General features: G+C 42.9%; 2 protein-coding genes across 3 annotated transcripts in view; both read right to left on the bottom strand.

Annotated features, from left to right (window-relative positions):
* Positions 1 to 15,544: 15,544 nt before the first annotated feature.
* Positions 15,545 to 17,173, bottom strand: LOC308526771 (L-lactate dehydrogenase A chain-like; the record flags this gene model as incomplete). Of its 2 annotated transcripts, XM_081101997.1 has the most annotated exons (3): positions 15,545 to 15,599; positions 16,132 to 16,214; positions 16,487 to 17,173. In XM_081101997.1, 3 exons carry the CDS (start codon positions 17,171 to 17,173, stop codon positions 15,545 to 15,547), a joined length of 825 nt encoding a protein of 274 aa, XP_080958123.1. The 2 variants fall into 2 exon arrangements, with proteins under 2 accessions (XP_080958123.1, XP_080958122.1); XM_081101996.1 differs by lacking the exon at positions 15,545 to 15,599 and having other exon boundaries at positions 16,172 to 16,755; positions 16,924 to 17,173.
* Positions 17,174 to 22,353: 5,180 nt separating this feature from the next.
* LOC308522769 (dehydrogenase/reductase SDR family member 2, mitochondrial-like) overlaps positions 22,354 to 27,914 on the bottom strand; it is a gene marked incomplete at both ends in the record, with an annotated part of 60,915 nt that continues 55,354 nt past the window's right edge. Inside the window, 3 exons of the mRNA XM_081096334.1 lie at positions 22,354 to 22,465; positions 22,734 to 22,789; positions 23,064 to 23,120. Coding sequence (XP_080952460.1) covers positions 22,354 to 22,465; positions 22,734 to 22,789; positions 23,064 to 23,120 — 225 coding nt within the window. The remainder of the gene's footprint in view (positions 22,466 to 22,733; positions 22,790 to 23,063; positions 23,121 to 27,914) is intronic.

Raw genomic sequence — 27,914 nt, 5'->3', positions numbered from 1 at the left:
TGTATCTTTACCTTTTCTTCTTCTTCCTCTTCTTAAAGAATACCTTTCAGCATTTCATATAATCCTGGTTTGGTGGTGATGAACTCCTTTAGCTTTTCCTTATCTGTGAAGCTCTTTATCCGACCTTCAATTCTGAATGATAGCTTTGCTGGATAAACTAATCTTGGTTGTAGGTTCTTGGCATTTATCACTTTGAATATTTCTTGCCACTCCCTCTGGCCTGCATGTTTTTGTTGAGAAATCAGCTGACAATCGTATGGATACTCCCTTATAGGTAACTGACTTTTTTTTCTTGCTGCTTTTAAGATTCTCTCTTTGTCTTTTGCTCTTGGCATTTTAATGATGATGTGTCTTGGTGTGGTCCTCTTTGGATTCCTTTTGTTTGGGGTTCTCTGCGCTTCCTGGACTTGTAAGCCTATTTCTTTCACCAAGTAGGGGAAGTTTTCTGTCATTATTTCTTCAAATAGGTTTTCAATATCTTGCTCTCTCTCTTCTTCTGGTACCCCCATAATTCGGATGTTGGTATGCTTGAAGCTGTCCCAGAGGCTCCTTTCACTATCTTCGTATTTTTGGATACTTTTCATTTGCTTTTCTGGTTGGGTGTTTTTTGCTTCTTCATATTTCAAATCTTTGACTTGATTCTTGCGATCCACTAGTCTGCTGTTGGGAGTCTGTATAATATTCTTTATTTCAGTCTGTGTATGCTTAATTTCTAGTTGGTCCTTTACCACAACCTCGAGGGTCTCACTAGATTTCTTGAGGGTCTCATTAAGTTTATTGGCGGTTTCTAGAAAATTCTTGAAAAACCTTAAAAGTGTGGTTTTGAACTCTATATCCAGTAGTTTGCTTTCCTCCATTTCTGTCATTTGTGTCCTGTTTCTTTGTCTCTGCATTTTTTTATGCTTCGCTGTGTTGATAGAGTGGCTTTCTGTTCTAGGTGTCTTATAGGGCCCAGTGGCTCAGCCTCCCCAATTACCTGAGGTGGACACTCTTGATGCACCCCCTTGTGGGTTTTGTGCACAGTCTTGTTGTAGTTAAGCCTTGATTGTTGTAGGTAACACTTGGAGGGATTGACCTCCAGGCCAATTGGCTGTGAGAATCAGCTGTGTCTGCAGTGGGAGAACTTCTGTGCTGGAGACACCCCTCCAGGGCAAGACTTGCTTCAATGGGGCTTTGGTGCTCACTGAGTCTGCCCCCAGAGTGTGTCCTTTATGGATCTGAGGAGCTGCAATCTGGATGGTTCCACTCTGACCACCAGGCACACTGGCTCCTGGATCTCTAAGGAGGTGCTAATCTAGCCTCTGCCCGAGGCTATCAAGCAGGAACCAGCTGTGATGCAATGCAAGTTCCCTTGGGGCCTTGGGTCAGCTGCAGTTTGTTAGGTAATTATCAGATTGCAAAGGGCCAGGCCTTTCATATGCAAAAGCCTGTGTGCATGGTTTGGGCGGGGTGGGGTTCCAGGGGATCAACAGGGCAGAGAGAGCAGTTATGGCTGCTCTCAGTCCTGCCCTCAGAGGCCCTGCTTCTCAGTGTCCTGGCAGTCGCTGCAAGCACCTGAGAGAAAGCTGCCCTCGAGTTCCGACCGAAGCCAGACAGTCCAGTTTCTCCTGTATGAGTCTGGGTCCCCAGAGACTCACCCGGAACTGGAGCTCAGAGCTTGAGACTCCCTCCCGATTGAAAAAGACAACTGTGTCCTCAGCTGCCAGCCCTCTCTACATGCGCCTCTGTACCTCTGTACTTTACTTCCGCACTGCACCTCCTCTGAGTCTCGGTATGCTTTTCTCTTTCCTTCTAGTTGTAGAATTTCCACTCAGCCAGCCTTCCTGTGGTTTTGGATGATATCCATTCTGTCTTTTAGTTGTATTTTTGAAGTGGTTGTGCAAGGCAGCAATCTCCGGTGTTTACCTATGCCACCATCTTGGTTTCTCTATCATTTTTCTTTCTATCTTAGTCTCCCCAGGCTTATCTTCATGTTCTCTTTTACTCTCTATTGTTTATACTCATGCTTTTCATTAAAGTAACACTGCATTTATTTACTGTATTTAGGGGTTGGAGAGGAGCTCTACATAATGAAACTGTAAAATACACTGAAAAATGTAAAAGCAAGTTATTATTGCTGCTGGGAGTGTAAACTGGCACAAGCACTTTGGAAAGCAATTGGGCAATTTCTTGAAAAGTAAAACACACACCTATCATATGACCTAGCCATTCCACTCCTAGGTATTTACCCAGGAAAATTGAAAGCATACAAAGACTTTCATATGAATGTTTGTAGGAGCTTTATTTATCATAGCCCAAATGGAAACAACTCAAATGTTTGCTAATAGGTGAGTATATAAGGCAATTGTAGTATATCTATGCAATGGAATGCTACCTCACGGCAAAAGGGAATTCACTACAGTAGTCCCCCATTGCTCACAGGGGATAGGGTCCAAGACCCCCATGATTCCTGAAACTGGATAATACTAAACCCTGTATATACTATGTTTTTACTTATACATATTCATGATAAAGTTTAATTTATAAATTAAGCACAGTAAGAGATTAACAATAATAACATAATAAAAGTTATGTGAATGTGGTCTCTCTCACACAAAAGATTTTATTGTCCTGTATTCACCCTTCTTCTTGTGATGTGAAATGAGAAAATGCCTACAAGCTGAGATGCACTTGCAGTTTGAGATGCAACTGCAAAACTAGCCTGAATTTCTTTTCCCTTCTTCACAATTTCACACATAGAAGATTAATTCTTATCATTGGTCTTAGCAACTACAACATATAATCTCTTTTCTATTAAGTTGAGAACTTTTACCTTTTCACTTAAAGGAAACACTTTGCAGTTTGTATTTGGCATATCTGAACTGTTAACATCATTACTCTTGCATTTTGGGGCCAAAAAATACTAAGTAAAATAAGGGTTGCTTGAACCCAAGCACTGTGATACTGCCATAGTCCATCTGATAGCCCAGATGGCTGCAAGTGAGTACTGGGCAGGGAGCATATTCAGCATGAGATGCTGGACAAAGAGGTGATTTACGTCCTGAGAGGGAAGGAGAGAATTCATCAGGTTATGAGTAGCATGATAGTGTTCAATTTAAAACTTATGAATTGTTTATTTCTGGAATTTTCCATTTAATATTTTTGGACTGTGGTTGACTGTGGGTAACTGAAACTGCAGGAAGAAAAACCACAGATGGGGGTGGGGGACTGTATTGGTATGTACGCAACATAGATGAAGCTCAAAATAACTAGGTTGAGTGAAAGAAGTCAGATAAAAAAGAGTGTATACTGTCTGATTATATCTATAGGGTGTCCCAAAAATGTATAAACACTGAATAATTATAAAGGCAGTGTTTATTAAAATAGATTTCATTTTCAAAATATAATAGAATCTATAAAAATTGTATGTATACAAGCTTTTGAAACACCCTATATATAAAACCAACTAATCTATAGTGACAGAAAACAGGCCAGTGGTTGCCTGAAAGGGAGGAAGGGCAGCTCAGGGAGTGCTGGGATGAGGGATTACAAAGGTGCATGAGTTACTTTTGGAGGTAATGAGTATATATGTTCACTATCTTGATTGTGGTAATGATTTCAATATCATATGAAATATGTATACATATGTCAAAATTCTTAAAATGTGCACTAAAAGATAACACACAATGATTGCCCTCGCTGGGTGGCTTGGTTGGTTGGAGTGTCGTCCCATATACCAAAAGGTTGTGGGTTCGATTCCAGGACAGGGTGCCTATGTCAATCAACCAATGGATGTTTCTCCTCACATTGATGTTTCCCTCTCCTCTCTCTCTCTCTCTCTCCCTCTCTCTCTCTCTCATCAATAAAAACATATCCTCAGTGAGGATTAAAAAAGCACACACACAATGATAGACTTAAAGATAGTGTATGTTTCTTGATGCTGGAACAAATTACCATCAATTTAGTGACTTAAAACAATATAAATTTATTATCTTACAGTTCTGGAGGTAGAAGTCCAAAATCAGACTCACTGGGCTGAAGTCAAGGTGTTGGTAGGGCTGGTTCCTTTGGATGTTCTCAGAAGAGACTCTATTTCCTTGTATTTTTCAGCTTCTAGTGACACCTGCATTCCTTGGCTTGTGTCCCTTTCCTCCACCTTCAAAGGGCATCACTTCAGCCTCCACTCCCACCATCACATCCCCTGCCTCCCTCTTACAAGGCCACTTGTGATGACATTTAGGGCCCACTCAGACAGCCCAGGATAGTCTTCCCATCTCCTACCCTTAATGTAATCACAGCATGCTTTTGCCACAAAAGGAAACATTTACAAGTTCGGGAATTAAGATGGAGATATCTTCGGGGGGCTTTTACTGAGCCCATCTCAGATAGTATATTGCTCACTCTGCAAAAATTCATATTGTTTAATGTCTGAGAATGGCTCGTCTTTTTTCCTCTGCACTGAGCTATTTATAACTAGACCTGGCTCTTTTCATTGATTGATGAGAGAGAGAGAGAGAGAGAGAGAGAGAGAGAGAGAGAGAGAGAGAGAGAGGTTTGTTGTTCCACTTATTTATGGATTCAGTGATAGCTTCTTGTACGTGCCCTGACCTGAGATTGAACCTACAACCTTGGTGTATCAGGATGACACTCTAACCAACTGAGCTACTCAGCCAGGGCCTAGTCCTGGCTCTGGAAGAGAGGACAACTTCCAGGTTAAATTCTAAAGCTTACTGTGCAGAAATCAATGACTATGTTACTTCTTGTGAAGAACTATAAGACATCCGCAGTGTAGCAGCCTAAACATTTCAAGCTCATTCTCACGTGGGCTTAGTGACCTGGTAAAGGATAACCCTTAAGACAAATGTTGCTATTTTGCCTAACACTAATCCCTATTTTATAGGCTTCAATCTGCCCTTTGTTAACCCACCTTTAATGACATTCCCCATTAAAACACTGTTTTTGCCAGTCTGACCAGTGAAGTGTTGGGAAAATCTTCACCACCTAATTACTCTGTAGGAAGCAAACACCATTGCTCACATTTATGTATTTTAAATATATTTTTTAATGATTTCAGAGAGAATAAGGGAGAGGGAGAGAGAGAGACAGAAATATCAATCTGCTGGGGATGGAGTTCACAACCCAGGCATGTGCAGAAATCGAACCATGACCTTCTGGTGTATGGGACAACGCTCAACCAACTGAGCCACTCCGGCCAGGCACCATTGCCCATATTTAGAGCTACTTCTAGGGAAGCTGCTGAGGTGGAGCCTCATTCCTAAAAGAGAATGACCCTAGGGCTTTGTTGACACATGACCCTGGTCTTGGTGAGACTTCTCAGAGGAGTGGAGAGGCTGGGGATAGGGTATGCTGTACTGCATAATGGTGTCAGAGAGAAACTTTGCTTCTTAAGTAGCCCCCAGGGGCAGCATATGGAGTCAGAATGATGCTCTTATTGCCCACAGCCTCTGGGGTGGTTGTCTCATGTCTGAACCCTGGCCCACACCAGCAGGAAGCCCAATTTTAGGAAGCAGCCTTGGCCAATCCAAAAATGTCTCCAAACTGGGAGTTCTCTAGTGTATGATTTTCTTCAAAAGGGAGTCACAAACAAATGACAAATACTAGACTGGCACCTTAGGTGCCTCTAGCAATGCCTTTGGGGCCCACAGGATGTTCCATTGCACAATGAGGGTAGAGGCCACATTTACAAAGTGCTCTCTTATAGGCAGGAGGAGGTCCTGTTTGTTCCTGTAGCTGCCCTGACAGGTAGGTTTCCTTCATGTAGCACAAAGCTTGGGGACCCTGGCCATCTTTCCCATGCAAAGTGTCAGGGAAGGGAGATGCAGGGGCCAGGGGAGATGGAGTATTATGCTGGTGTGGACACAGCTGGTGTTCCTTCCCTCACCTGAAGGGGTCAGCAAAGGCCCAGGAAGGGTGGAGACTTCGTGTCTCCCAGGAGAGAAAAAATTCCTATTAAGGCCATCAGGCCCCAGGGTAGACCCTACCTAGCTGCTGTGTGGTTTCCCCCAAGGGACATTGACATATCCCCCCACAGAGTTCCCCTACCTGCCTGGAGATACTGGGATGGGCCCTGCATGTTGGAGAATGGAAGTCTATGTGGGATACAGGAAAGGGAGTGAGCTCAAGGGCCTGGATTGAGGGGTCTATGAGGGTGTAGAATCCCTCAGTCTACCCACTTGGACACTTTCCCTGGATGCCTGTACCCCAGCCAGAGCCTGTAATCAAGCCATCAAAGCCATTAAGATGATTCCGTATTAAATGAAATTGTGGATGAAGAATGGGGATGCAGGAAACAGACTAATGGGTCTAATGTTTTCCCCCAACCTTTCGCTTCTCAAGAAAGTGCAGTCATCTGACTCCTTGTTTATTGCTAGGAAAATGATGACTCCTCTGAGAGGCTCTTAACAATGATCATTTTGCCCCTCATTCCCTTGGGTGGGGACAGGCAGGAAGAACCATGACAGAGATGGGCAGTAAGTCACAGTCTGCTCCTTAGATGAGCGTCTAGCTCTAACTCAGGTTCACTGGTTGCCACATTTTCAATTGTCAATAATATTTCTATTTTTTAATTACAAAAGTATGACAAGATTACACTTTTATTATTAAAAAAAAACACAGGAAAAACAGAAACCTTTTTTACTTGACTCCCTCCAATCTATTCCCTTTCTCATTGTTGATTTGGAAAATAACCTTTCTCTATATGTAGTGGTTTGAAAATATGTGTACAATGATTTTATTTTACTTCCTTCAAATGATGGAGCACAATTCCCTTCACCATTAAGTGTAGGATGTACACAGTGACTTGCTTTAAAAGCCGAGGATGGGGCAGAAAGAATGGTTTATGGTGTCAAAGATTAGGACTTGAATGGGTTTGAGTCTTTCTCTTACTCACTCTTTCAGACCACCTGCTCTGGGGGAAGCCAGCTGCTATGCGGTGCATAGACTCAAGCAGACCTACGGAGAGGCCCATCTGGTGGGGAACCGAGGTCTCCTGATAAAGCCACATGATTGTATTATTGTACTGTATTCTGCCACCTGGGAGGGCACAGGCTCTCTGATGTGAGGAACACTCTGCCGCTCAGGGTTCCTGTTCCTGGGAATGAGCAGAGGAAAGAGCACATAGTCCCCAGGGACATTTTTCTGTTGACAAAGAGTACCCAAGGGGTTAGTTGACAGGTATGGCTAGTTCTAGAGCGCAGGTTATGTGGTGGTTGCTAATATTTGCTGCCCGGGTCACCCTTCATGATTAGAGGATTTATTACCCAGCTGTTGGTGTGCTGCTGGCAGAAAGCTCTCAACAATCAAATCCTTCACGGATTTCTTTAGCTGAAGAAGGCTGCCATGCCCAGGTCATGCCCCCTTCCCAGCAGCCCACATCCAGTGATTGATTAATGAGTGGTACAGAGCCCAGCCCTCTCCCCCAACTCAGGAGAGCTCTGAGGGGTCATCCATCTTCAGACCTCCCTGCAGAGATGACGGAGGAGTTCCACTGAGACTACACTGCAGCTAAACTTCACTGTCTGCCCAGCTCTGCCTCCCTCTCTTCCCTTTCACAGGTGTTGATACTAACAGCACTTTTTAATAAACCTCTTGCCTGTTGGTCTCCATCTCAGAGTCTGCTTCCTGGGAAACCCAAGCAGGGACAGTGGGTACCAGGACTGTTCTAAGAAAGTGAAAGAATGTTACAAACTGCACAGGCCTAGCTGCCTGTTTTATCTCAACTCCCTAGGCTTCCCCCACTAGAGATAGGAACAGAGAGAATGACGCCCTCCCTAAGGCTGTTTCAGGAGATAGCCCCAACAAAGGGCAGGCTGAGTAAACCGGGCTTCAATCAACCTTGAGATAAACAGGTTGTGAAAACACCAGGCAGGAATGCCCTATCCCTATCAAGACACAAACCAGACCCTTTGGAATTTCTTTGTTCTTACCCTCCTGCATGCAACCCCTCCCTAATGTATGATTTTTGCATATAAATAGCTGAAAGACCCCTTGCTGGGCGCCCAACTCCTCTGCTCCTGCATGAGTACGAGTTGAGCCCCAGCGCGCTGGAATAAAGCCTCTTGCGGTTTGCATCAAGTGACGTCTCCTGCGGATGATTGGGGTCGCCGTCAATCTATGGGACAGAGTGAGGGTCCCTCTTGGGGGGTCTCACAAAAGCACATGATGAGATGGGGTTTTAGAGCTGGATCACTGGCCACCTGGGTGGCTCCACTGCCGGTAGTCAGAGCGCCGACAGAAGGTGACAGCGCAGTTGTTCACTGGTTATGAACTGCGACGGTGGCCTGGTGGAAGGGAATGCATCAACCGTTACTTACAAGGCATTTGAGAAATATGGGAGAAACAGTAACCGTGTTCACGCTCTGGAAAAGAGCTGAGGGTAATTAATCAGTCACTAAAAGCTAAGTCAAAGCTGAGGACCTCCTTGGAGGCATATACGGTAAACTCTTATCCCCTGCAGCCAGAGGCAGAGCAAGCTGAGAATCAGATTCAGGGCTTAACCATGTGAGCAGAGGAGCTCCACTGAAGGTCTAACTCTCAGCTAAGGCAGGTCTGCTATGCCCAGGACAGGGCCCTCGGTGGGAGAGAATGGGCCCCTACACATGAGATGGGCCATCAGAGTTGATACCCGGAATCTTAAATCTTCACTTTCTTCTGGGACTCAAGGGGTAGAAGCAGGGGTGGCCCTATGTACTGTCACTCCCAGTGACCAACTTCAGGGAAATTTTCCCCCACTCCTATATCCCTGGGCTCTGTGAATATAAAGCATTCCCAAGGAGAAAACACTTTCATTTGGGAAAAAGCAAGAATTTTATTGAACTGTAAGCTTTGGCTGCCATCTGGATATTTTGGGCTCCTTGTGACAAAGGACAGCAAAGAAATAGATTCACCATCCCGACAGGACTAACTGACCCTGATGATTAAGTAAGACAGAACTGCTGTTACACAGTGGGGGCAGGGAGGAGCACATGGAGAAGGCAATATGGGAAATCTCTTCAAGTACAAGTCTTTTCCTGTCTGCCATAGAAATTTACTTCATAGATGTACTTGTAAAAACGTGCCAACATGTATGTACTAGAATGTTTATATTGGAATTATTTATATTGCAAAGCTTAAAACACAACAAAATAGCCTATTTGGAAACTACCTAATATTTATTAATAGAGAATTGGTTAATTAGATTATGGTCCACCTAAACTTTTTATAATAAGTGCAGAAATTAATGTGCAGAATAACTTACATAAATAAAAAATACAGATATGCATAATGATATATGCACTCAATAGTTTTCTGAGTGGCACATAACATTTTAAAAAAAGTAGTGGCTGCCTTTAGGAAATAAAATTGGCAAGTTTAAAAAAATTTTTTTTTAATATTTTTTATTGATTAAGATATTACATATGTGTACCCTCTACCCCCCCCCCCCCCCGCTCATCCCCTCACCCCCCCCCCCTTGTCTGTGTCCATTGGTTAGGCCTATATGCTTGCATATAAGTCCTTTGGTTGATCTTTCCCCCTTGCCCCCACCCTCCCCTACCTTCCCTCCAAGGCCCTACAACCCAATCAATGCCTCTCCGTCTCTGGATCAGTCCTTGTTCATCAGTTTATGTTGTTCATTATATTCCACAAATGAGTGAGATCCTGTGGTATTTATCCGCTCTCCAGTTCCATCCATGCTGTGGCAAATGGTAAGAGTTCCTTTTTCTTCTTCCTCTTCTTAAAGAATACCTTTCAGCATTTCATATAATGCTGGTTTGGTGGTGATGAACTCCTTTAGCTTTTTCTTATCCGTGAAGCTCTTTATCTGACCTGCCATTCTGAATGATAGCTTTGCTGGATAAAGTAATCTTGGTTGCAGGTTCTTGCTATTCATCTCTTTGAATATTTCTTGCCACTCTCTTCTGGCCTGCATGGTTTCTGTTGAGAAATCAGCTGACAGTCGAATGGGTACTCCCTTGTAGGTAACTGACTGTCTTTCTCTTGCTGCTTTTAAGATTCTCTCTTTATCTTTTGCTCTTGGCATTTTAATTATGATGTGTCTTGGTGTGGTCCTCTTTGGATTCCTTTTGTTTGGGGTTCTCTGCGCTTCCTGGACTTGTAGGTCCATTTCTTTCACCAGGTGGGGGAAGTTTTCTGTCATTATTTCTCCAAAAAGGTTTTCAATATCTTGCCCTCTCTCTCCTTCTGGTACCCTCATAATTCGGATGTTGGTACGCTTGAAGTTGTCCCAGAGGTTCCTTACACTATCTTCATATTTTTTGAATCTCTTTTCTTTTTTCTTTTTCGGTTGGGTATTTTTTGTTTCTTTGTATTTCAAATCTTTGACTTGATTCTTGGGATCCTCTTGTCTGCTGTTGGATCTCTGTAAATTATTCTTTTTTTCAGTCAGTGTATGCTTAATTTCTAGTTGGTCCTTTTTCATGTCCTCCATGGTCTCACTATACTCCTTGAGGGATTCATTAAATTTATCGGCGGTTTCCATAAAATTCTTGAAAAACCTTATGAACGTGGCCTTGAACTCTATATCCAGTCGTTTGCTTTCCTCCGTTTCTGCCATTTGTGACCTGTTTTTTTGTCTCCGCATTTTGGCTGCTTCCCTGTGTTGATAGAGTGGCCCTGCGCACCAGGTGTCCTGTAGGGCCCAGTGGCTCAGCCTCCCCAGTTACCTGGGGTGGACACTCTTGGTGCACTCTTGGTGCCTTGGTTGTTGTAGGATCACTGGGAGGAATTGACCTCCAGGCCAATTGGCTGTGGGAATCAGCTGTGTCTGAAGTGGGAGAATGGTCCCCCTCTGACCACTGGGTACAGTGGCTCCTGGATCTAAGGAGGTGCTAATTCAGCCCCTGCCTGAGGCCACACAGCAGGAGCCACGAAGAGGCTCAGCTGTGAAGCAATGCAAGCCGCTGCGGGGCCTTGGGCCTTCTCTTGGAAGTTCCGGGTCTGCCTTGCTGGGCTGTAGTTAGGTACATTCACATGCAAAAGCCTCTGCTGCAGCCTGGGTGGGGTGGGGTCTCAGGGAGTCAAAGGGCGGAGAAAGCAGCTATGGTGATTCTCCGCGCCTGGAGTCGCGCGTCTCAGTGTCCCGGTAACGGCTGCAAGCACCTCTGAGGGAAAGCCGCCCTCAAGTTCGCCCGCTGCCACCTGACAGACCAGCTTCTCCGCGTATGAGTCCTGGGTCCCCAGAGACTTCCCGGAACCGGAGTTCAGAGCAGTCGGGAGCTTGTGATTCAAAAAGACAGCCGCGTCCTCAGGTGCCACCCCCTTTCCGCGCAAGCGAGCCGCCGCCGTACCTCTGCACTTCACCTCCGCAGCTCCTCTGGCTCTCAGCGTGCTTTTCTTTTCTTCTAGTTGTAGAAATTACACTCAGCCAGCCTTCCTGTTGTTCTGGACGATGTTTGCTCCGTCCTTTAGGATATTTTTCAATTGTTGTGTGAGGCGACTATTTCCCGGTGTTTATCTATGCCGCCATCTTAGTTTGATATATCTTAAAAATTTTTTATATCTTTCTGTAATATTTGATTATCTAACCATATCCAGGCATCATATTGCTTTCATTTATAGTTAATAGCAAATGTCTAATACTTTCAACAATAAAGATTTATTAAAAAAATAGCAAATGTCTGAGAAGTGGTATTACAAGTCACTTAAATTTTATTCTTTATAATTTTTGTTTTAAAAATGATTGAATGCTGTTTAAGAATATCTAGAAATCAGAAAAAGAAGTGGGAGCAGGTTAATATTTTGCTCCTATTTTGGACTTCAAATCATTTGTGAATCAAATTTTAAGACTTCAGAAAAAGCAGCCTGGTAAAGAATCCATTCATTACCTGGCAACTCCTCACCCCCTCAGCCTTCCCAGTAAGGGAGCCATCTCTTACTGGGTTATGTCTAGTTATAAAATGTGTGTGTGTGTGTGTGTGTGTGTGTGTGTGTGTGTGTGTGTGTGTGGCGGGGGGTGGGGGGTGGAGGGAGGGTAATGCCCTTTCCCCTGGGTTATATCCAGTCAAAGGAGTACAGCATAACAATTGACACAGCCTCCAATATTGCCATTCAGAGCCTCCCCAAGCCCTTTTGGTGGGTATAAACCTGATTTGGGGCTGGTGGGGTCAGGGCAAGTTCTAGGATCAGCTAAGATCTCATTCCCCTGTGACTTCCTGCTTCTCTCCCTCTCAGGCCACACAGTAGCTTGGTCGTGCCAGCTGGTCTCAGTCGGGGACACGCTAGCTCCTCGGGCACACCATTGGAGCTTGATGTCAAAGGGACTCAGGCTCTTTTCTCTCAGGAGTTCCGCTTCCATGTAAATGTATGGGAGCAAAGAGAGATATGTTTGGGTTTGTTTGGATGCCTGGTAGCATCCAAGAACCATATATCACATTCCAGTAGGTACCTCAGGGGAAGGACTGAGGACTCCATTTGCCATGAAGTCTAAATCCAGGCTCTCATTCAGTTTAATGCCCTTTTGCTCCTATACAAATAATTCACAAAGGGCTGAAACACTCCATTGTTAAATTCTGTTACGTCGCTGGTAACCAGGATTGGGTTCTCCACAAAATTACCAGGTTTGGTCATTGCCCTCAGGCTCTGTCTCCTTTGCCTCTCTGGGAATATCATGTCATCCCAAGGAAGTGCAAATTCCTCAGGGACACTGGGGGAAGGTTAATGATGCTAAATCTCTAGCATGTTGGTTCAGACACAGGAAACACAAGTGGGCAGTGTATGCGGTGGGGGGAGGGAAGAGCTCTTCCTTCTGAGCCAGAACTTCATGACTCTGCAGTTGACTGTGGTACCCCTGGTCCTACGGTGGGACTGCCGTGGGATTAGTATGGCCACTGCTTCTTTTCAAATCTGATTTGGAGATACTAAGGGTGTGCTTCTGATCCAGCCTCTCTCAGTTGTACCTATTAATTTAAACAGAAGTTTTCAAGTGGTCACTATATAATGCAGCGGTTCTCAACCTGTGGGTCTGACCCTTTTGGGGGTCGAACGACCCTTTCACAGGGGTCGCCTAAGACCATTGGAAAACACATATATAATTACATATTGTTTTTGTGATTAATCACTATGCTTTAATTATGTTCAATTTGTAACAATGAAAATACATCTTGCATATCAGATATTTACATTATGATTCATAACAGTCGCAAAATTACAGTTATGAAGTAGCAACGAAAATAATTTTATGGTTGGAGGTCACCACAACATGAGGAACTGTATTAAAGGGTCACGGCATTAGGAAGGTTGAGAACCACTGATCTATAATAATAAAAGTGTAATATGCTAATTAGACTGGACAGCCGAACAACCTTCCAGACATTATTCTGGACATCCTTCTGGACGAAGCCGCGGTGGAGGGGGCTGTGGCAGAGGCAGTTAGGGGCGATCAGGCAGGCAGGCGAGTGGTTAAGGGCGATCAAGCAAACAGGCAAAGTGGTTAGGGATGATCAGGGAGGCAGGCAGAGTGGTTTGGGGCAATCAGGCAGTCAGGCAGGCGAGCGGTTAGGAGCCAGCGGTCCTGGATTGCGAGAGGGAAGTCCAACTGTCGGTTTGGGCCTGATCCCTCAGGGATCCCTGCAGAATTGGGCTTAAACCAGCAGTTGGACATCCCCCAAGTGGTCCCGGATTGCTGGAATGTGCAGGCCGGGCTGAGGGAACCCCCTCTCCATGCACGAATTTCATGACCGGGCCTCTAGTTAATAGCAATGAAGAGCTTTACCAATAAATATAAAGCCTTGGGACTTGATGGTGTTGTGTTTACCTTTCCTTGGTGGAGTTTGGTTCTGTGTACTGTTGTCCCTGCCCAGTCCCCTCTGCTGTTGATGGCTGTAGTCTAGGGTAGGGCATTCTTCCTGGCATATTTGAAAGTGTGGTGAAAGCCATTTCTTTTCTTTTTTACTATTTATTTATGACAAATATTCCACATCTGTGATATAATGCTGTTAGCCTTGGCCAGAGAATGGAGTTTTCTGACTCACCCATTCTGCAAAAGGTCCCACAGACAGCATAGGTTTTAAACTGGACATTGAACCTGCCTGTCACTTTGTCAACTTCAGCCATGCTCATCTGGATGGTGTGGTCCTTGGTGTCAATAATGCATTTGCATGTACAGGTCCACAAACTTGCCAGTGTCATTCTGCATGTGGAGGTCACACCTGGTGACACCATGACCTGAGCAGTTTCTTGATTCATTTCCTCAGCTCTGTGACCTGAGACTAGGTTGCACCAACAACAGCTTCTGAGAAGAACAAGACAATAGGGCTAAATGCTTTCTTCCATGGCAACAGTCCTGATTGGAGCACTTCGCATATATTAAACCACTCTGCTAACTTGGATCAGGTGTTTAACTAGAGCGAATGGTACTGAGTGCAGTCCCAGTGCCCATTCCCATGACTCACAGCCTTATGGGGCTGCTTGCTTCATCAAGAAGAGGTGAGTGTATGTGTCATATGGAGAACCTTCTCAGTTGTCTTGGACCCATCTTTCTTCTGTAGTTAACACAGCCTCTGAGCAAGTCAGCCATGCTGAAGTTGGCCTTCTGGGCTCACTCCATAAAGTATCTGGCCAAAGGTCCCAGCTCTATCTTTGTTTCATGTCCATAGAAATAGCATGTACCTCTCCCTCCTGATCCAGGCACTGTCCACACTCTGGCTCCAGTGCTCATTCTCCTCTACTTGAGTTCCAAGTTATGGGCCTCTGTCATCTAAATCTCAGCAGTTTTTACGTTAGTAGGAGGGATAACGACAGTACTCGGGAATAATAGATTCATAATGTGAGAGGAGGTATGAAAAACAAAAAATAACTATCCCAGGAGAGTGTAAAATCCAGGGTCAGCTATATTCAGATAAAGATTATGAAAAAGATGGGAATCATTTTAAAAATTGGTTTTAAAATTATAAAAGATGTATATATGCCTGGTTAAAAAAAAAAAGAAATAGTCCAGAAAAATATCAAATGAAAGGTAAAAATCTCTAGTCCCCTTCTATTTTCACTTCTTTCAGAGGTTAGAGTTGAGGCAAAACAAGCTGGGTTACTACTTCATTATTTATAGTTAAATCAATTATACACAAATCAAATTGTTTAACATAAAAATGAAACTATAAAAGTACTGGAGGAAAATATAAGGGAATACAATATTTTAAAATATTCTTTTTTCCCCACTGTTCACACTTGGATAGTTGGCTGTATTATTTATATGTAGACTTTTCTTTTTACATTATATGGCAATGTACACTAATCTGATAATACAGTACACAGAATAAGAGCCTTTAGAACAGTTATGCACAAAACATGCAATATTGGATTTACATTGGATCCCAGAATGTGACTAATTATAGAAAAAGGAACCACAAGTTATATAACACACAGTGAACACACATCTAGTCTGAAGGGCAACTGTAGTGTGAGCAACATTGGCAGTGGTGCCTTTGAGGAGGTAGAACTATTTCACACTAACAAGTTTAGGACTACAAAAGATAACGACCCTCCAGCATCAGGATGCAGATGCTGGGTTTTATAAACCATTACTATTTCTGTCTTTAGGAAACTGATGTTCTTAGTCACAGATCAGATAAAAAGGACAACATGCACAATCTCCAACTAAAATCTTGCTGTAGCCTAGAGCAGGGGTGGGCAACCTTTTTGTGAGTGTGTGCCAAAACCAGCAAAATCTCTGATTCAAAATTCTGCATGCCAACCCTAATTTTTTGAGAACATGTTACGCCTACTTGATATCTCTTAAGGTGTACGTATGTGGAGAACCTTGAAGAAATAGTAAAATTTATTCGAGTGACAAAAACACAGTATATGATGATGAAAAATACATTTATTTTTTAATGTATACATGTACACTGATAGTCCAACAGAAAACTTTATGACTCCGTTTGGTATTATCAGTGGGACTTTTGCTGCTGCAACACTGATGATAGAGATTTTACATCAGGTTTATATTTCGTGACCTTCAGAGATATGCATGAGCTACTACTTTCATCCGTCAGGCTACTCCTATTACGAGACTTAACAAAATTCATCACTGAAAACAAAGATTCACAATTATAAATGGAAGATTATAAGAGAGGGTTTCCCGTGCCAGCAAAAGTTACTGGTGTGCCATGTTTGGCACGCAGGCCAGGGGTTGCCCACCCCTGGCCTAGAGAGTAAGGTGGTATGACATCAGAAGACTTTAAAACTGCAGCTCTTTCTGGATCCCCCACAGTGTATCTGCACTCTTTCTTCTCAAACGGGCCTCTTCCTCAGGTGTCAGGGTCACCTTCACAGCATCTGAGATTCCATTCTGTCCCAAGATGCAGGGAACACTAAGGAAGATGTAGTCTTTTATTCCATAGAGACCCTTAATCTTGGTGGAAACTGGATGTACCCGCCTAAGATTCTTCATCATACTTTCTGCTAAATCTGCCACAGATCGGCCAAGGGCCCAGGATGTAAAGCCTTTCAGTTTGATTACCTCGTAAGCACTGTCAACCACCTGTTTGTGAACTTGTTTCCACTGTTCCTTATCTGCATCCGTGCCTAAATCAGGGTGCAGTTTCTTTAGGGAGACACCAGCAACATTCACTCCACTCCATACAGGCACACTAGAGTCTCCATGCTCCCCAAGGACCCACCCATGACAGCTTAATGGGTGAACTCCCAGCCTCTCCCCCATCAGGTATCCGAACCGGGCTGAATCCAGATTGCAGCCACTTCCAATAACACGGTTTTTGGTAAAGGTGCTTAACTTCAAAGCCAGATAGGTCAAGATATTCACTGAATTGGAAACAACAAGAAATTTACAGTTGGGACTGTGTTTTACAACATTAGGAATGATGAATTTAAAGATGTTCACGTTACGCTGGACCAAATTAAGGCGGCTTTCTCCCTCTTGTTGACGTGCCCCAGCTGTGATAATAACCAGTTTGGAGTCTGCAGTCACACTATAGTCTTTGCCAGAGACAATTTTTGGTGTTCTAAGGAAAAGGCTGCCATGTTGGAGATCCATCATTTCTCCCTTTAATTTGTCTTCCTTGACATCAACAAGAGCAAGTTCATCTGCCAAGTCCTTCATTAAGATACTGATGGCACAAGCCATGCCAACAGCACCAACCCCAACGACTGTAATCTCATTCTGGGGGCTCTGTTCTTCCTTAAGAAGATTCACAATCAGCTGATCCTTGAGTGTTGCCATTTTGGACTTAGAACCAACAGGAACCGGGTGGGCAGGCTTCGGTGTTGTGCGATGTAGGATCCTGACTTAGTGGCTGCAGCTCTGGTACCTAAAATATTCTTAATGTGTGACATTTTCTCTTTCTGGTATATTTAATAACATTAGTAACATCATTTTTTCTGTAGAGTTCATCAGTGAAAGCATTTAGGCTTGAGGTTTTCTGTATAGGAGATTTTGATTATATTATAGGACTGCTTAGTTTTCTCTTTCTTCTTGAGTCAGCTTATTTTTTTTAGAAGTTTTTCCATTTTACTTAAATTTTCATATTTATTAGCATAATATCTCAATATTTTAAATGTCTAAAGCCTTTCTATTACTCCTCTTTTTTTTATTCCTGGTATTAACTATTTTCCACTAACTCTTTTTTCTTAATCACTCTCTCCAGATTTTTGTCAATTATACTGAGTCTTTTCACAGAACCAATTCTTTTAAAAAATTCTTTCTATTACATGTTTTCTATTCGCTAATTTCCACTCATATTTTCATTATATTCTTATTTATATTTTATTTATACATATATATACACATATGTATATTTCAGACTTCTTGTAATGCTTATTTCATTAATTTTTGGCTTTTCTAATATAAATAAGGTAGATATAACTTTCCTTCTAAGTACTGTTTAAACTGCATTTGGTAAGTTTAGATAGTGAAAGTTTTACTTATTATTTACTTCTATATATTTTCTAATTTCCTTTATAATTTCTTCTTCAAGCTAAGGTAATTTAGAAGTATATCTTTAATTTCTAAACACATAGGGACAGTATGATTCTCATTTTATTAGTGATTTCCAGTTGGGTTGCATTGTGGCCAAATAATACAATCTACATAATTTGAATTTCAATAATTTGAAAAAGTTTTGAGACTTACATTTTGGTCTAGAACATGGTCAGTTTTTGTAAAAATAATGTATAGCTGTGTATGATCTTATATATGACCATTAAATCAAATTTGCTAATCACACCATTTAAATCTTCTATGTTCATAGTGACTTTTAAAAATATATATATTTTATTGATTTTTTTACAGAGAGGAAGGGAGAGGGATAGAGAATTAGAAACATCGATGAGAGAGAAACATCGATCAGCTGCCTCCTGCACACCTCCTACTGGAAATGTGCCTGCAACCAAGGTACATGCCCTTGACCAGAATCGAACCTGGGACCTTTCAGTCCACAGGCTGATGCTCTATCCACTGAGCCAAACCAGCTAGGGCCATAGTGACTTTTGATCTGCTTATGCTATCAGTTACCAAGAAAAGTTCAACATAATTGCTGATTCTTGTATTTCTGTCCAAGTTTTTTTTAATGTAATTTAAGGTTATGTTTTATGTTTATGTAAGCTAAAAAAACATTTTTTAAATCCTTACCTGAAGATATGTTTTTATTGATTTTTAGAGAGAAAGGAAGGGAGGAGGGGAAAAGAGAGAGAGAGGAAGGAAGGAAGGAAGGAAGGAAGGAAGGAAGGAAGGAAGGAAGGAAAGGAAGGAAGGAAGGAAGGAAGGAAGGAAGGAAGGAAGGAAGGAAGGAAGGAAGAAAGAAAGAAAGAAAGAAAGAAAGAAAAAAGAAAGAAAGAAAGAAAGAAAGAAAGAAAATTGATACTCCTATACATGCTGCAATCAGAGATTGAACTCCCAACCTAGGTATGTGCCCCTACTGGCAATTGAACCCATAACCTTTTTGGTGTATAGGGGATGCTTCAACCAACTGAGCCACCTCATTAGGTCTGTAAGTTAAATTTTACATATTGTTCTGTTGAGTTGAATCTTTTTAAATGAAGTTACTTTTCTTATACCTAATTATATATTTTTTTGCTATAAATTCTTTTTTTAAAGCATCTATATATGTGCAGGAAAGGGTTAACTCAGCAGGCCTGTGTGGTCAAACTACACATTCCCCAAATTGGCCTGTTTTTAGTACTGGCCCATGACTGCCTCCTGCAGGATAAATGGAGTATTTTTCCTGATAAGTGTTTTCGTGTGCCTGAGGCCTTGGGACACACTGTATTAGTTTGATCTCTTGAGGGTTGGAGACTGAGTAGTTAAGATCAGTCATGTGAGTGCTTCATAACTAACCCCCAATAAAAACTCTGGACCCCAAGGATTGGGTGAGCTTCCCTGGTTGACAACTCTTTGCATGTAATTGTTAATACCGTTGCTAGGAGAATTAAGCATGTTCCCATATGACTTCACTATGAGGAGACCCATGGAAGCTTGTACCTGGTTGCTCTGGGGCTCTATCCTATTTGCCTTTTCCCTTTGTTGATTTTAATCTGTATTTTTTCACTGTAATAAACTATGAGTATTACAACTTTTCTGAGTCTTGTGAGTCCTTTTAGTGAATCATCAAGCCTGACTGTGATCTTGGGGGCCCTCAACACAGTATATATACCCTTTTCCATGCTTTTACTTTCAACCTTTTTATATACTTGAGATTTTATCTTTAACACTTCATATGTGTTTATTGTTGACAGCATATGGTTGGATTCCTTGCTTCCTTTCTTCTCCAGTTTGATAACCATTTTTTAAAAAGTAAAGCAGTTTATTTATACATACATATATATGTATATGTGTGTGTGTATATATATATGTATATATATATTTGTGTTTGTATGCATCCTCTTATTTTTTATTTTCTACTTATCCTAGGTGTTTGGTATTTTCTTTTTAAGCTTTATTTTGGATTGATTTTTGTTTTGTTTTCATATTTAAAAGTTTTTTTAAAAAAATCAATATTTTATTGATTTCAGAGAGAAAGGGAGTGGGAAAGATAGAAACATCCTATATAATAAAAGCCTAATATGCTTATTGTCCGGTTGTCAGGTGGGTCGTTCAAGCAATCAAAGTGTAATATGATAATGATGTGCTAAGGCCGCTCAACCCCTAGCTTATGATGTTCACTGACCACCAGGGGGCAGATGCTCCGACTGGTAGGTTAGCTTGCTGCTGGGTTCCGGCTGATTGGAACTGAGCCAGATGGGCCGGACACACCCTGGAGACCTCCGGCAGTCCCTCCCTGGCTAGCCAACCTCCCGCATCCTGGCCCGATTGTGCACCAGGGGGGTCCCTCGGCCTGGGCTGTGCTGTCTCACAATCTGGGACCCCTCGGGGGATGTTGTAGAGCCAGTTTCGGCCCAATCTGCAAGCCAGGCCGAGGAACCCCACTGGTGCACGAATTCGTGCACTGGGCCTCTAGTCAATGATAAGAGAGAATCATTGATCAGTTGCCTCCTGCATGCCCCCTTCTGGGGACCAAGCCCACATCCTGGGCCTGTGCCCTGATGGGGAATTGAACTGTAACCTCCTGGTTCATAGTTTGACTCTCAACCCACTGGACTAAGTTTACTTTTTATTGTTGACATTATTACAGATGTCCTCTATTTTCCTCCCACTTCCCTCCTCCACCCAGCTCCTGCCCACCCCAGGCCCTCACCACACTGGACTGATTTTTTAAAGTCATTTTATTTTTCTCTGTCTGCTACTCTGGTATAATATCTCTGGTTTCATTTAGTGGTTACTCTAGAAATTACAATGCATTAGCTTAACTGTCAAAATCTAAGATAATAACTTTACCATCCTCCTACTCTAGCTGGATAGCTTCTGTTTACCTGTCCATAGACTATTTCCTCCCTTCCTCTCTCTGCTCTGTGCCTCAGGAGATTGATCCGTATAGATTGATCAACTGGCCCCCTTCCCTCTGGTTGGGTATTTATTTCCCCAACTCCCTCTGCTAGGTCACAATGCGTGGGCTGGGACTCTACCCAAGTCTGGGGTACCTGTCAGTTGGCCGATTCCTTAGAGCTACCCCATTTGGTTCCTGCATCTGTTCTCGCCTCTTTTCCTTTGGGCCTAGAGTTGGTGCTGACTCCCCACTATTGGTTTCCTTAAACCTTGTCCACAGCTTTGTAAATGATACTTTTATGAAACCCTTCTCAAATTACTCAGTTTAAAAGTTTATTTGTTTCTTCCTAGGATTCTGACTGAGACATAGAAAATATATGAACCTAAAGTAGTCTAACTCTGTTTACTCCTCTCCAACTTATATGTCATCTTATTTATTACTTTTTTAATTATGAATTCTTTCATTGATGTTACAATGAATCAAAACCAAAGTCCTACTCACACCTAGTATATTGTAAGATTTAATTGATAAAAGTAATATATATACAAAAAGTAATAAAATATAATGTAGAGTTTATGTATTTTAAAACCAATGCCTATATAACTATGACCCAGGTCAAGAAACAAGTGGGAAAAATGAGACAAGGAAGAAAAAAAGTCAATATTATTGTGAAGGTTATCACTGTGAGTAACAGGGTCTCATTCTTTTTTTTTTTTTTTTTTTTTTTTTGATTTCAGAGAAGAAGGGAAAGGGAAAGGCAGAAACATCAATGATGAGAGAATATCATTGATCGGCTGCTTCCTACACTCCCCACACCGGGGACTGAGCCAGAAACCTGGGCATGTGCCCTGACCTGGAATCAAACTGTGACCTCCTGGTTCATAGGCCGACGCTCAACCACTGAACCACACTGGCCTGGCCAGAGTCTCATTCTTGCCTGACACTTTGAAAAACCAACTGGGGAGGCTCAGCATTGATTCATCCATTCCATTCCTCTGTTGGAGAGGGTTGCCTCTCCTCACATGAACTCCCTTGTATTTCTGGGTTGTTTCTGTGTACATCCAAGCAATCTCCCATGGTGCTGGGAGGTGCAAGTGCTTGAGAAAGTCAGTGTGCTAGGAATTGCCCGCAGCTACAAATGAGCTCAGTCTACACCCTTTCTAAATTCCCTTCACCCTTGGTCAGCAAGTCCTCTGGTCTAGGTTGCTCATCCCTCATGGAGTGGCCCAGAGTGTCATCCCTGAGAACTCTGATCTCCTGGTAACCATGCTCTCTCAGACCATGGTTCCTAATTACCAAGGTGGGCAAGGGCTGAAGAAAAGTGAAAACATTAATGACAGTTTCATGCTGTAAACTTTCTTTTCTGATGTTCTTTATTGTTTCATACTCTGATTATGTTGAACTTAAAGTGTGTATTTGAAGCACAGGCTCATCATTTATAGAGGTGTCCCAACATGGTGGCCCCAGAGCCACAGGGTGCTTCTACAATGAGAGGCAAGCCCGAGCTCTGAGCTTATGTCCTTCAGAGGTGGGGTGAGAAGCCGGCCACCACAATGCTCTCACCGGTGATGTAGCTGGCATCTGGAGAGCAGAAGAAGGACACCAGCCCCGAACAGTCCTCAGGCTGACCCAATCTGTATGGGAAGAGGAGATGGGCTGAGAGTATGATGCTTCCCGTGAGCCCTGGGCTCCTGTCAGATGCTGGGAAGTCAAGACCCCCATGGTCATGAGAGAAAGGCTGCAAGTGGAGATATGTGGGCTCTACAGGGACTTTTACTCACCCCAGGGCTCAAATCTCAGAAAGAGGAATGCAGAGAGGTGATGGTGATCTTTATTCATCATGAAGGTCTGAAGTTACATTAACCCAGATCTACAAAGAACACTGCCTCATGCACAACCTACCTCTGTATTCCATGGCATCCCTTCATATGGTTCCAAAAGTCTGGGTCCTTAAACAGCTAAAGGAAAAGTCAAAAGGTTAGTGCTGCTCATCCAGATGGAATCACAATGGCACCACACCATAAACACCTTTGTGGAGGGGCTTCTGGGGGACACTCTGGTTCATCCCTCACAGAGGACTACAATCCTGATTCTGCCGCTGATCCCAAAGGTGGTGGACCAGAGCATCAGAACAAGAGGCCACAGGGCCAGGTGTCTCTGGGACATGGCCTGGTAGGGGAAGGGACCCTGGCACTCAGTGGGGCAGAAGCAGAAGTTGTCTTTGGTCCTTACCACTTTGCTGAAGGCTGTGTCAATTAGTCCTGGAACTAGGCAGTTCACCCGGATATCCTTTGGTGCCAGTCTCTTCCCGCACCCCCCACACCCATCTCCCCTCGAGAATAGTCAGTCCACTCCCTTTCTATGCCCCTGATTCTATTATATTCACCAGTTTATTCTGTTCATCAGATTATTTATTCACTTGATTTTTAGATTCACTTGTTGATAGATGTGTATTTGTTGTTCATAATTTGTATCTTTACCTTTTTCTTCTTCTTCCTCTTCTTAAAGGATACCTTTCAGCATTTCATATAATACTGGTTTGGTGGTGATGAACTCTTTTAGCTTTTTCTTATCTGTGAAGCTCTTTATCTGACCTTCAATTCTGAATGATAGCTTTGCTGGGTAAAGTAATCTTGGTTGTAGGTTCTTGCTATTCATCATTTTGAATACTTCTTGCCACTCCCTTCTGGCCTACATAGTTTCTGTTGAGAAATCAGCTGACAGTCGTATGGGTACTCCTTTGTAGGTAACTGACGGTCTTTCTCTTGCTGCTTTTAAGATTCTCTTTGTCTTTTGCTCTTGGCATTTTAATGATGATGTGTCTTGGTGTGGTCCTCTTTGGATTCCTTTTGTTTGGGGTTCTCTGTGCTTCCTGGACTTGTAAGTCTATTTCTTTCACCAGGTAGGGGAAGTTTTCTGTCATTATTTCTTCAAATAGGTTTTCAATATCTTGCTCTCTCTCTTCTTCTGGAACCCCCATAATTCGGATGTTGGTACGCTTGAAGTTGTCCCAGAGGCTCCTTACACTATCTTCACATTTTTGGATTCTTTTTTCTTTTTGTTTTTCCAGTTTGGTGATCTTTGCTTCCTCAGATTTCAAATCTTTGACTTGATTCTTGCTATCCTCTAGTCTGCTGTTGGAACTCTGTATAATAGTCTTTATTTCAGTCAGTGTATGCTTAATTTCTAGTTGGTCCGTGTTCATATCCTCGAGGGTCTTACTAGATTTCTTGAGGGTCACTGAATTTTTCGGCGGTTTCTAGAAAATTCTTGAAAAACCTTAAAAGTGTGGGTTTGAACTCTATATCCAGTAGTTTGCTTTCCTCCATTTCTGTCATTTGTGACCTGTTTCTTTGTCTCCGCATTTTGGCTGCTTCCTTGTGTTGATAGAGTGGCTTTCTTTGCTAGGTGTCCTATAGGGCACAGTGGCTCAGCCTCCCCAATTACCTGAGGTGGACACTCTTGGTGCACCCCTTTGTGGGCTTTGTGCACAGTCTTGTTGTAATTAAGCCTTGATTGTTGTAGGTATCACTGGGAGGAATTGACCTCTAGGCCAATTGGCTGTGAGAATCAGCTGTGTCTACAGTGGGAGAACTTCTGTGCTGGAGACACCCTTCTGGGGAAAGACTTGCTTCAGTGGGGCTTTGGTGCTCACTGTGTCTGCCCCCCTGAGTGGTTCCCTTATGGATCTGAGAAGTTGTAATCTGGATGGTCCCTCTCTAACCACTGGGTACACTGGCTCTTGGATCTCTAAGGAAGTGCTAATTTAGCCTCTGCCTGAGGCTACCCAGCAGGAGCTACAGAGAGATCTGCAGATTCCTCTTCTTTGTTTGGTGTTTGGAGGTGCCCAGATGAGGCCCAGCTGTGAAGCAATGCAAGCTGCTGTGGGGCCTTGGGCCTTGTTTTGGAAGTTCTGGGTCTCTCTGACCCAGCTGCAGTTTGTTAGATAATTTTCAGATTGCAAAGGGCCAGGCCTTTCATATGCAAAAGCCTCTGTGCACAGTTGGGTGAGGCGGGGTCTCAGGGAATCAACAGGGTGGAGCAAACAGCTATGGCAGATCCTCAGTCCTACCCTAAGGGGTCCCGCCTCTCAGTGTCCCGGTAATCTCTGCAAGCACCTCTTAGAGCAGCCGTGGGCAAACTACGGCCCGTTTGAAATGAATAAAACTAAAAAAAAAAAAGACCGTACCCTTTTATGTAATGATGTTTACTTTGAATTTATATTAGTTCACACAAACACTCCATCCATGCTTTTGTTCCGGCCCTCCGGTCCAGTTTAAGAACCCACTGTGGCCCTCGAGTCAAAAAGTTTGCCCTCCCCTGTCTTAGAGAAAGCTGCCCTCGAGTTCCGACTGATGCCAGACAGTCCAGTTTCTCCCCGTATGAGTCTGGGTCCCCAGAGACTTGCCCAGAACTGGAGTCAGAGCACTCAGGAGCTTGAGACTCCCTCCCGATTGAAAAAGACAACTGCGTCCTCAGTTGCCAGCCCTTTCCACGTGCGCCTCCGTACCTCTGCACTTTACTTCTGCACCTCCTCTGAGTCTCAGTGTTCTTTTCTCTTTCCTTCTAGTTGTAGAATTTCCACTCAGCCAGCCTTCCTGTGGTTCTGGATGATGTCCGTTTTGTCTTTTAGTTGTATTTTTGAAGTGGTTGAGCGAGGCAGCAATTTCAGGTGTTTACCTATGCCACCATCTTGGTTTCTCTCCCAGAATTTCCTTTCTTTTAAAGGCGAAATAATATTCCATTGTATGCATATACCACATTTTTTAATCCATTCATCCATTGATGTACACTTGCACCGCTTTCACCCTCTGGCTATTGTGAATAATGCTACTATAGAAATTTGAGACTCTGCTTCCAATTTGTAAGGAGTATACTCAGAAGTGGAATTTCTAGATCATATGGTAACTGTATGTTTAATTTTTGAGGAACCTCCATACTGCTTTCCACAGCAGCTGCACCATTTTACATTCTAATTAGCAATGCACAAAGGTTCCAATTTCTCCACATCTTCACCACCACCGCTTATTTTTAACTTCTTCAATTTAAGGAAGCCTCCTCAGATCCTTTTGACTAAGCTAGCCCCACCTTATCATCGTTTACTTTATCATATTGAAATTTATTTGTGTAATTATTTATTTAAGGTCTGGCTCCCCACGGAAATGTAAGATCTTGATTATATTAGCTTCGTCCCCACTAACCAGCTCAGTGTCTGGCACACTGTAGGTTCTCAAATGTTTCTTCCAGATGAACGAATGATGCTTCTGTGTTAGAAGAATGAGTCGATAGTGCTGTTTGTTTGTTTTTACAGTAACAGTGCACAGCGAGTTAAGTAGCATGAAGTGGTCATCACAATCCCTTAACTGTTTATCTGGGTCTTTATCTCTGCTCTGACCCTTCTTGTTCTACCAGCTGTCGTGGTGTCTGACCCGTGATAGAACAAAGCAGTGTTTATGACAATTAAAAAGAACCTGTAAAGAAAGAATGTTTTAAAGTGGCCTCCTGCAAACAAGTGTCTCTGGGGATGGGTAGCATCTTGGAGTTTGTCACTGCTCTAGACACAAAAGGGTTTTCCACCATGGGCCTCAGTCATGCTTCCTAACAGCCGCTCAGTCCTCTAAGGACCAGGGAAGAGCAGTGTGACTGTGTATGCTCTAGTTCAGCGGTTCTCAACCTGTGGGCCTGACCCCTTTGGGGGTTGAACGACCCTTTCACAGGGGTAGCCTAAGACCATCGGAAAACACATATATAATTACATATTGTTTTTGTGATTAATCACTATGCTTTAATTATGTTCAATTTGTAACAATGAAATTGGGGGTCACCACAACATGAGGAACTGTATTAAAGGGCCGCGGCATTAGGAAGGTTGAGAACCACTGCTCTAGTTAGTCCTTCATGCTTTTAATTGTTCAGCTATCATGACAACCCACCAGATTTAAATCTCTCTGTGTGTCTCCGAGCATTTATACTTTTCCCTTGTGTCAATCAAGCATACCTGGCCATCAAAAACCCGAGGTGCTGGAAGAGACCTTGAAGATGATCTTTTTCAACCTCTAAAGTTTGAGGTGAAATGCTTTTCCTAAAGTCCCTATAATTTATGAGCAGAGGGAAGCTTGATCCAGCTTCCTGATCCCTAGTCCAAGTATTTAAAAAAATTATTTTTCTTTATTAAGGTATTACATATGTGTCCTTATCCCCCCATTTTCCCCTCACCCTCAACCCCTCCACTCGTGCCCTCACCCACGTGGTGTCTGTGGCCTTGGTTAGGCTTATATGCATGTATACAAGTCCTTTGGTTGATCTCTCCCCCTTACCCCACTCTCCCCTACTGAGGTTTGATGGTCTGATAGATGCTTCTCTGTCTCAGGATCTGTTTTGTTTATCAGTTTATGTTGTTCATTATAATCCACAAATGAGTGAGATCATGTGATACTTATCTTTCTCTGACTGGCTTATTTCACTTAGCATAATGCTCTCCAGTTCCATCCATGCTGTTGCAAATGGTAAGAATTCCACAGCGTAGTATTCCACTGTGTAGATGTACCACAGGTTTTTAATCCACTCATCTGCTGATGGGCACTTAGGCTGTTTCCAAATCTTAGCTATGGTGAATTGTGCCGCTATGAACATAGGAGTGCATATACCCTTTCTGATTGGTGTTTCTAGTTTCTTGGGGTATATTCCTAGAAGTGGGATCACTGGGTCAAATGGGAGTTCCATTTTTAGTTTTCTGAGGAAACTCCATGCTGTTTTCCACAGTGGCTGCACCAGTCCGCATTCCCACCAGCAGTGCACGAGGGTTCCTTTTTCTCTGCATCCTCACCAGCACTTGTTATTTGTTGATTTGTTGATGATAGCCTTCTGACAGGTGTGAGATGGTACTGCATTGTCATTTTGATTTGCATCTCTCGGATGATTAGTGACTTTGAGCAAGTTTTCATGTGTTTCTTGGCCTTCCTTATGTCTTCTTTCGAAAAGTATCTATTTAGGTCTGTTGCCCATTTTTTGATTGGGTTGTTTATCTTTCTTTTAAGTTGTATGAGTTCCCTGTAAATGTTGGAGATTAAACCCTTATCGGTA

This window comes from Myotis nattereri, assembly GCF_964212035.1.
Source record: "Myotis nattereri genome assembly, chromosome: 1".
NCBI lineage: Eukaryota > Metazoa > Chordata > Mammalia > Chiroptera > Vespertilionidae > Myotis > Myotis nattereri.
The sequence above is the reverse complement of the archived record's forward strand: the minus strand, read 5'-3'. Positions and strand labels throughout refer to the sequence as shown.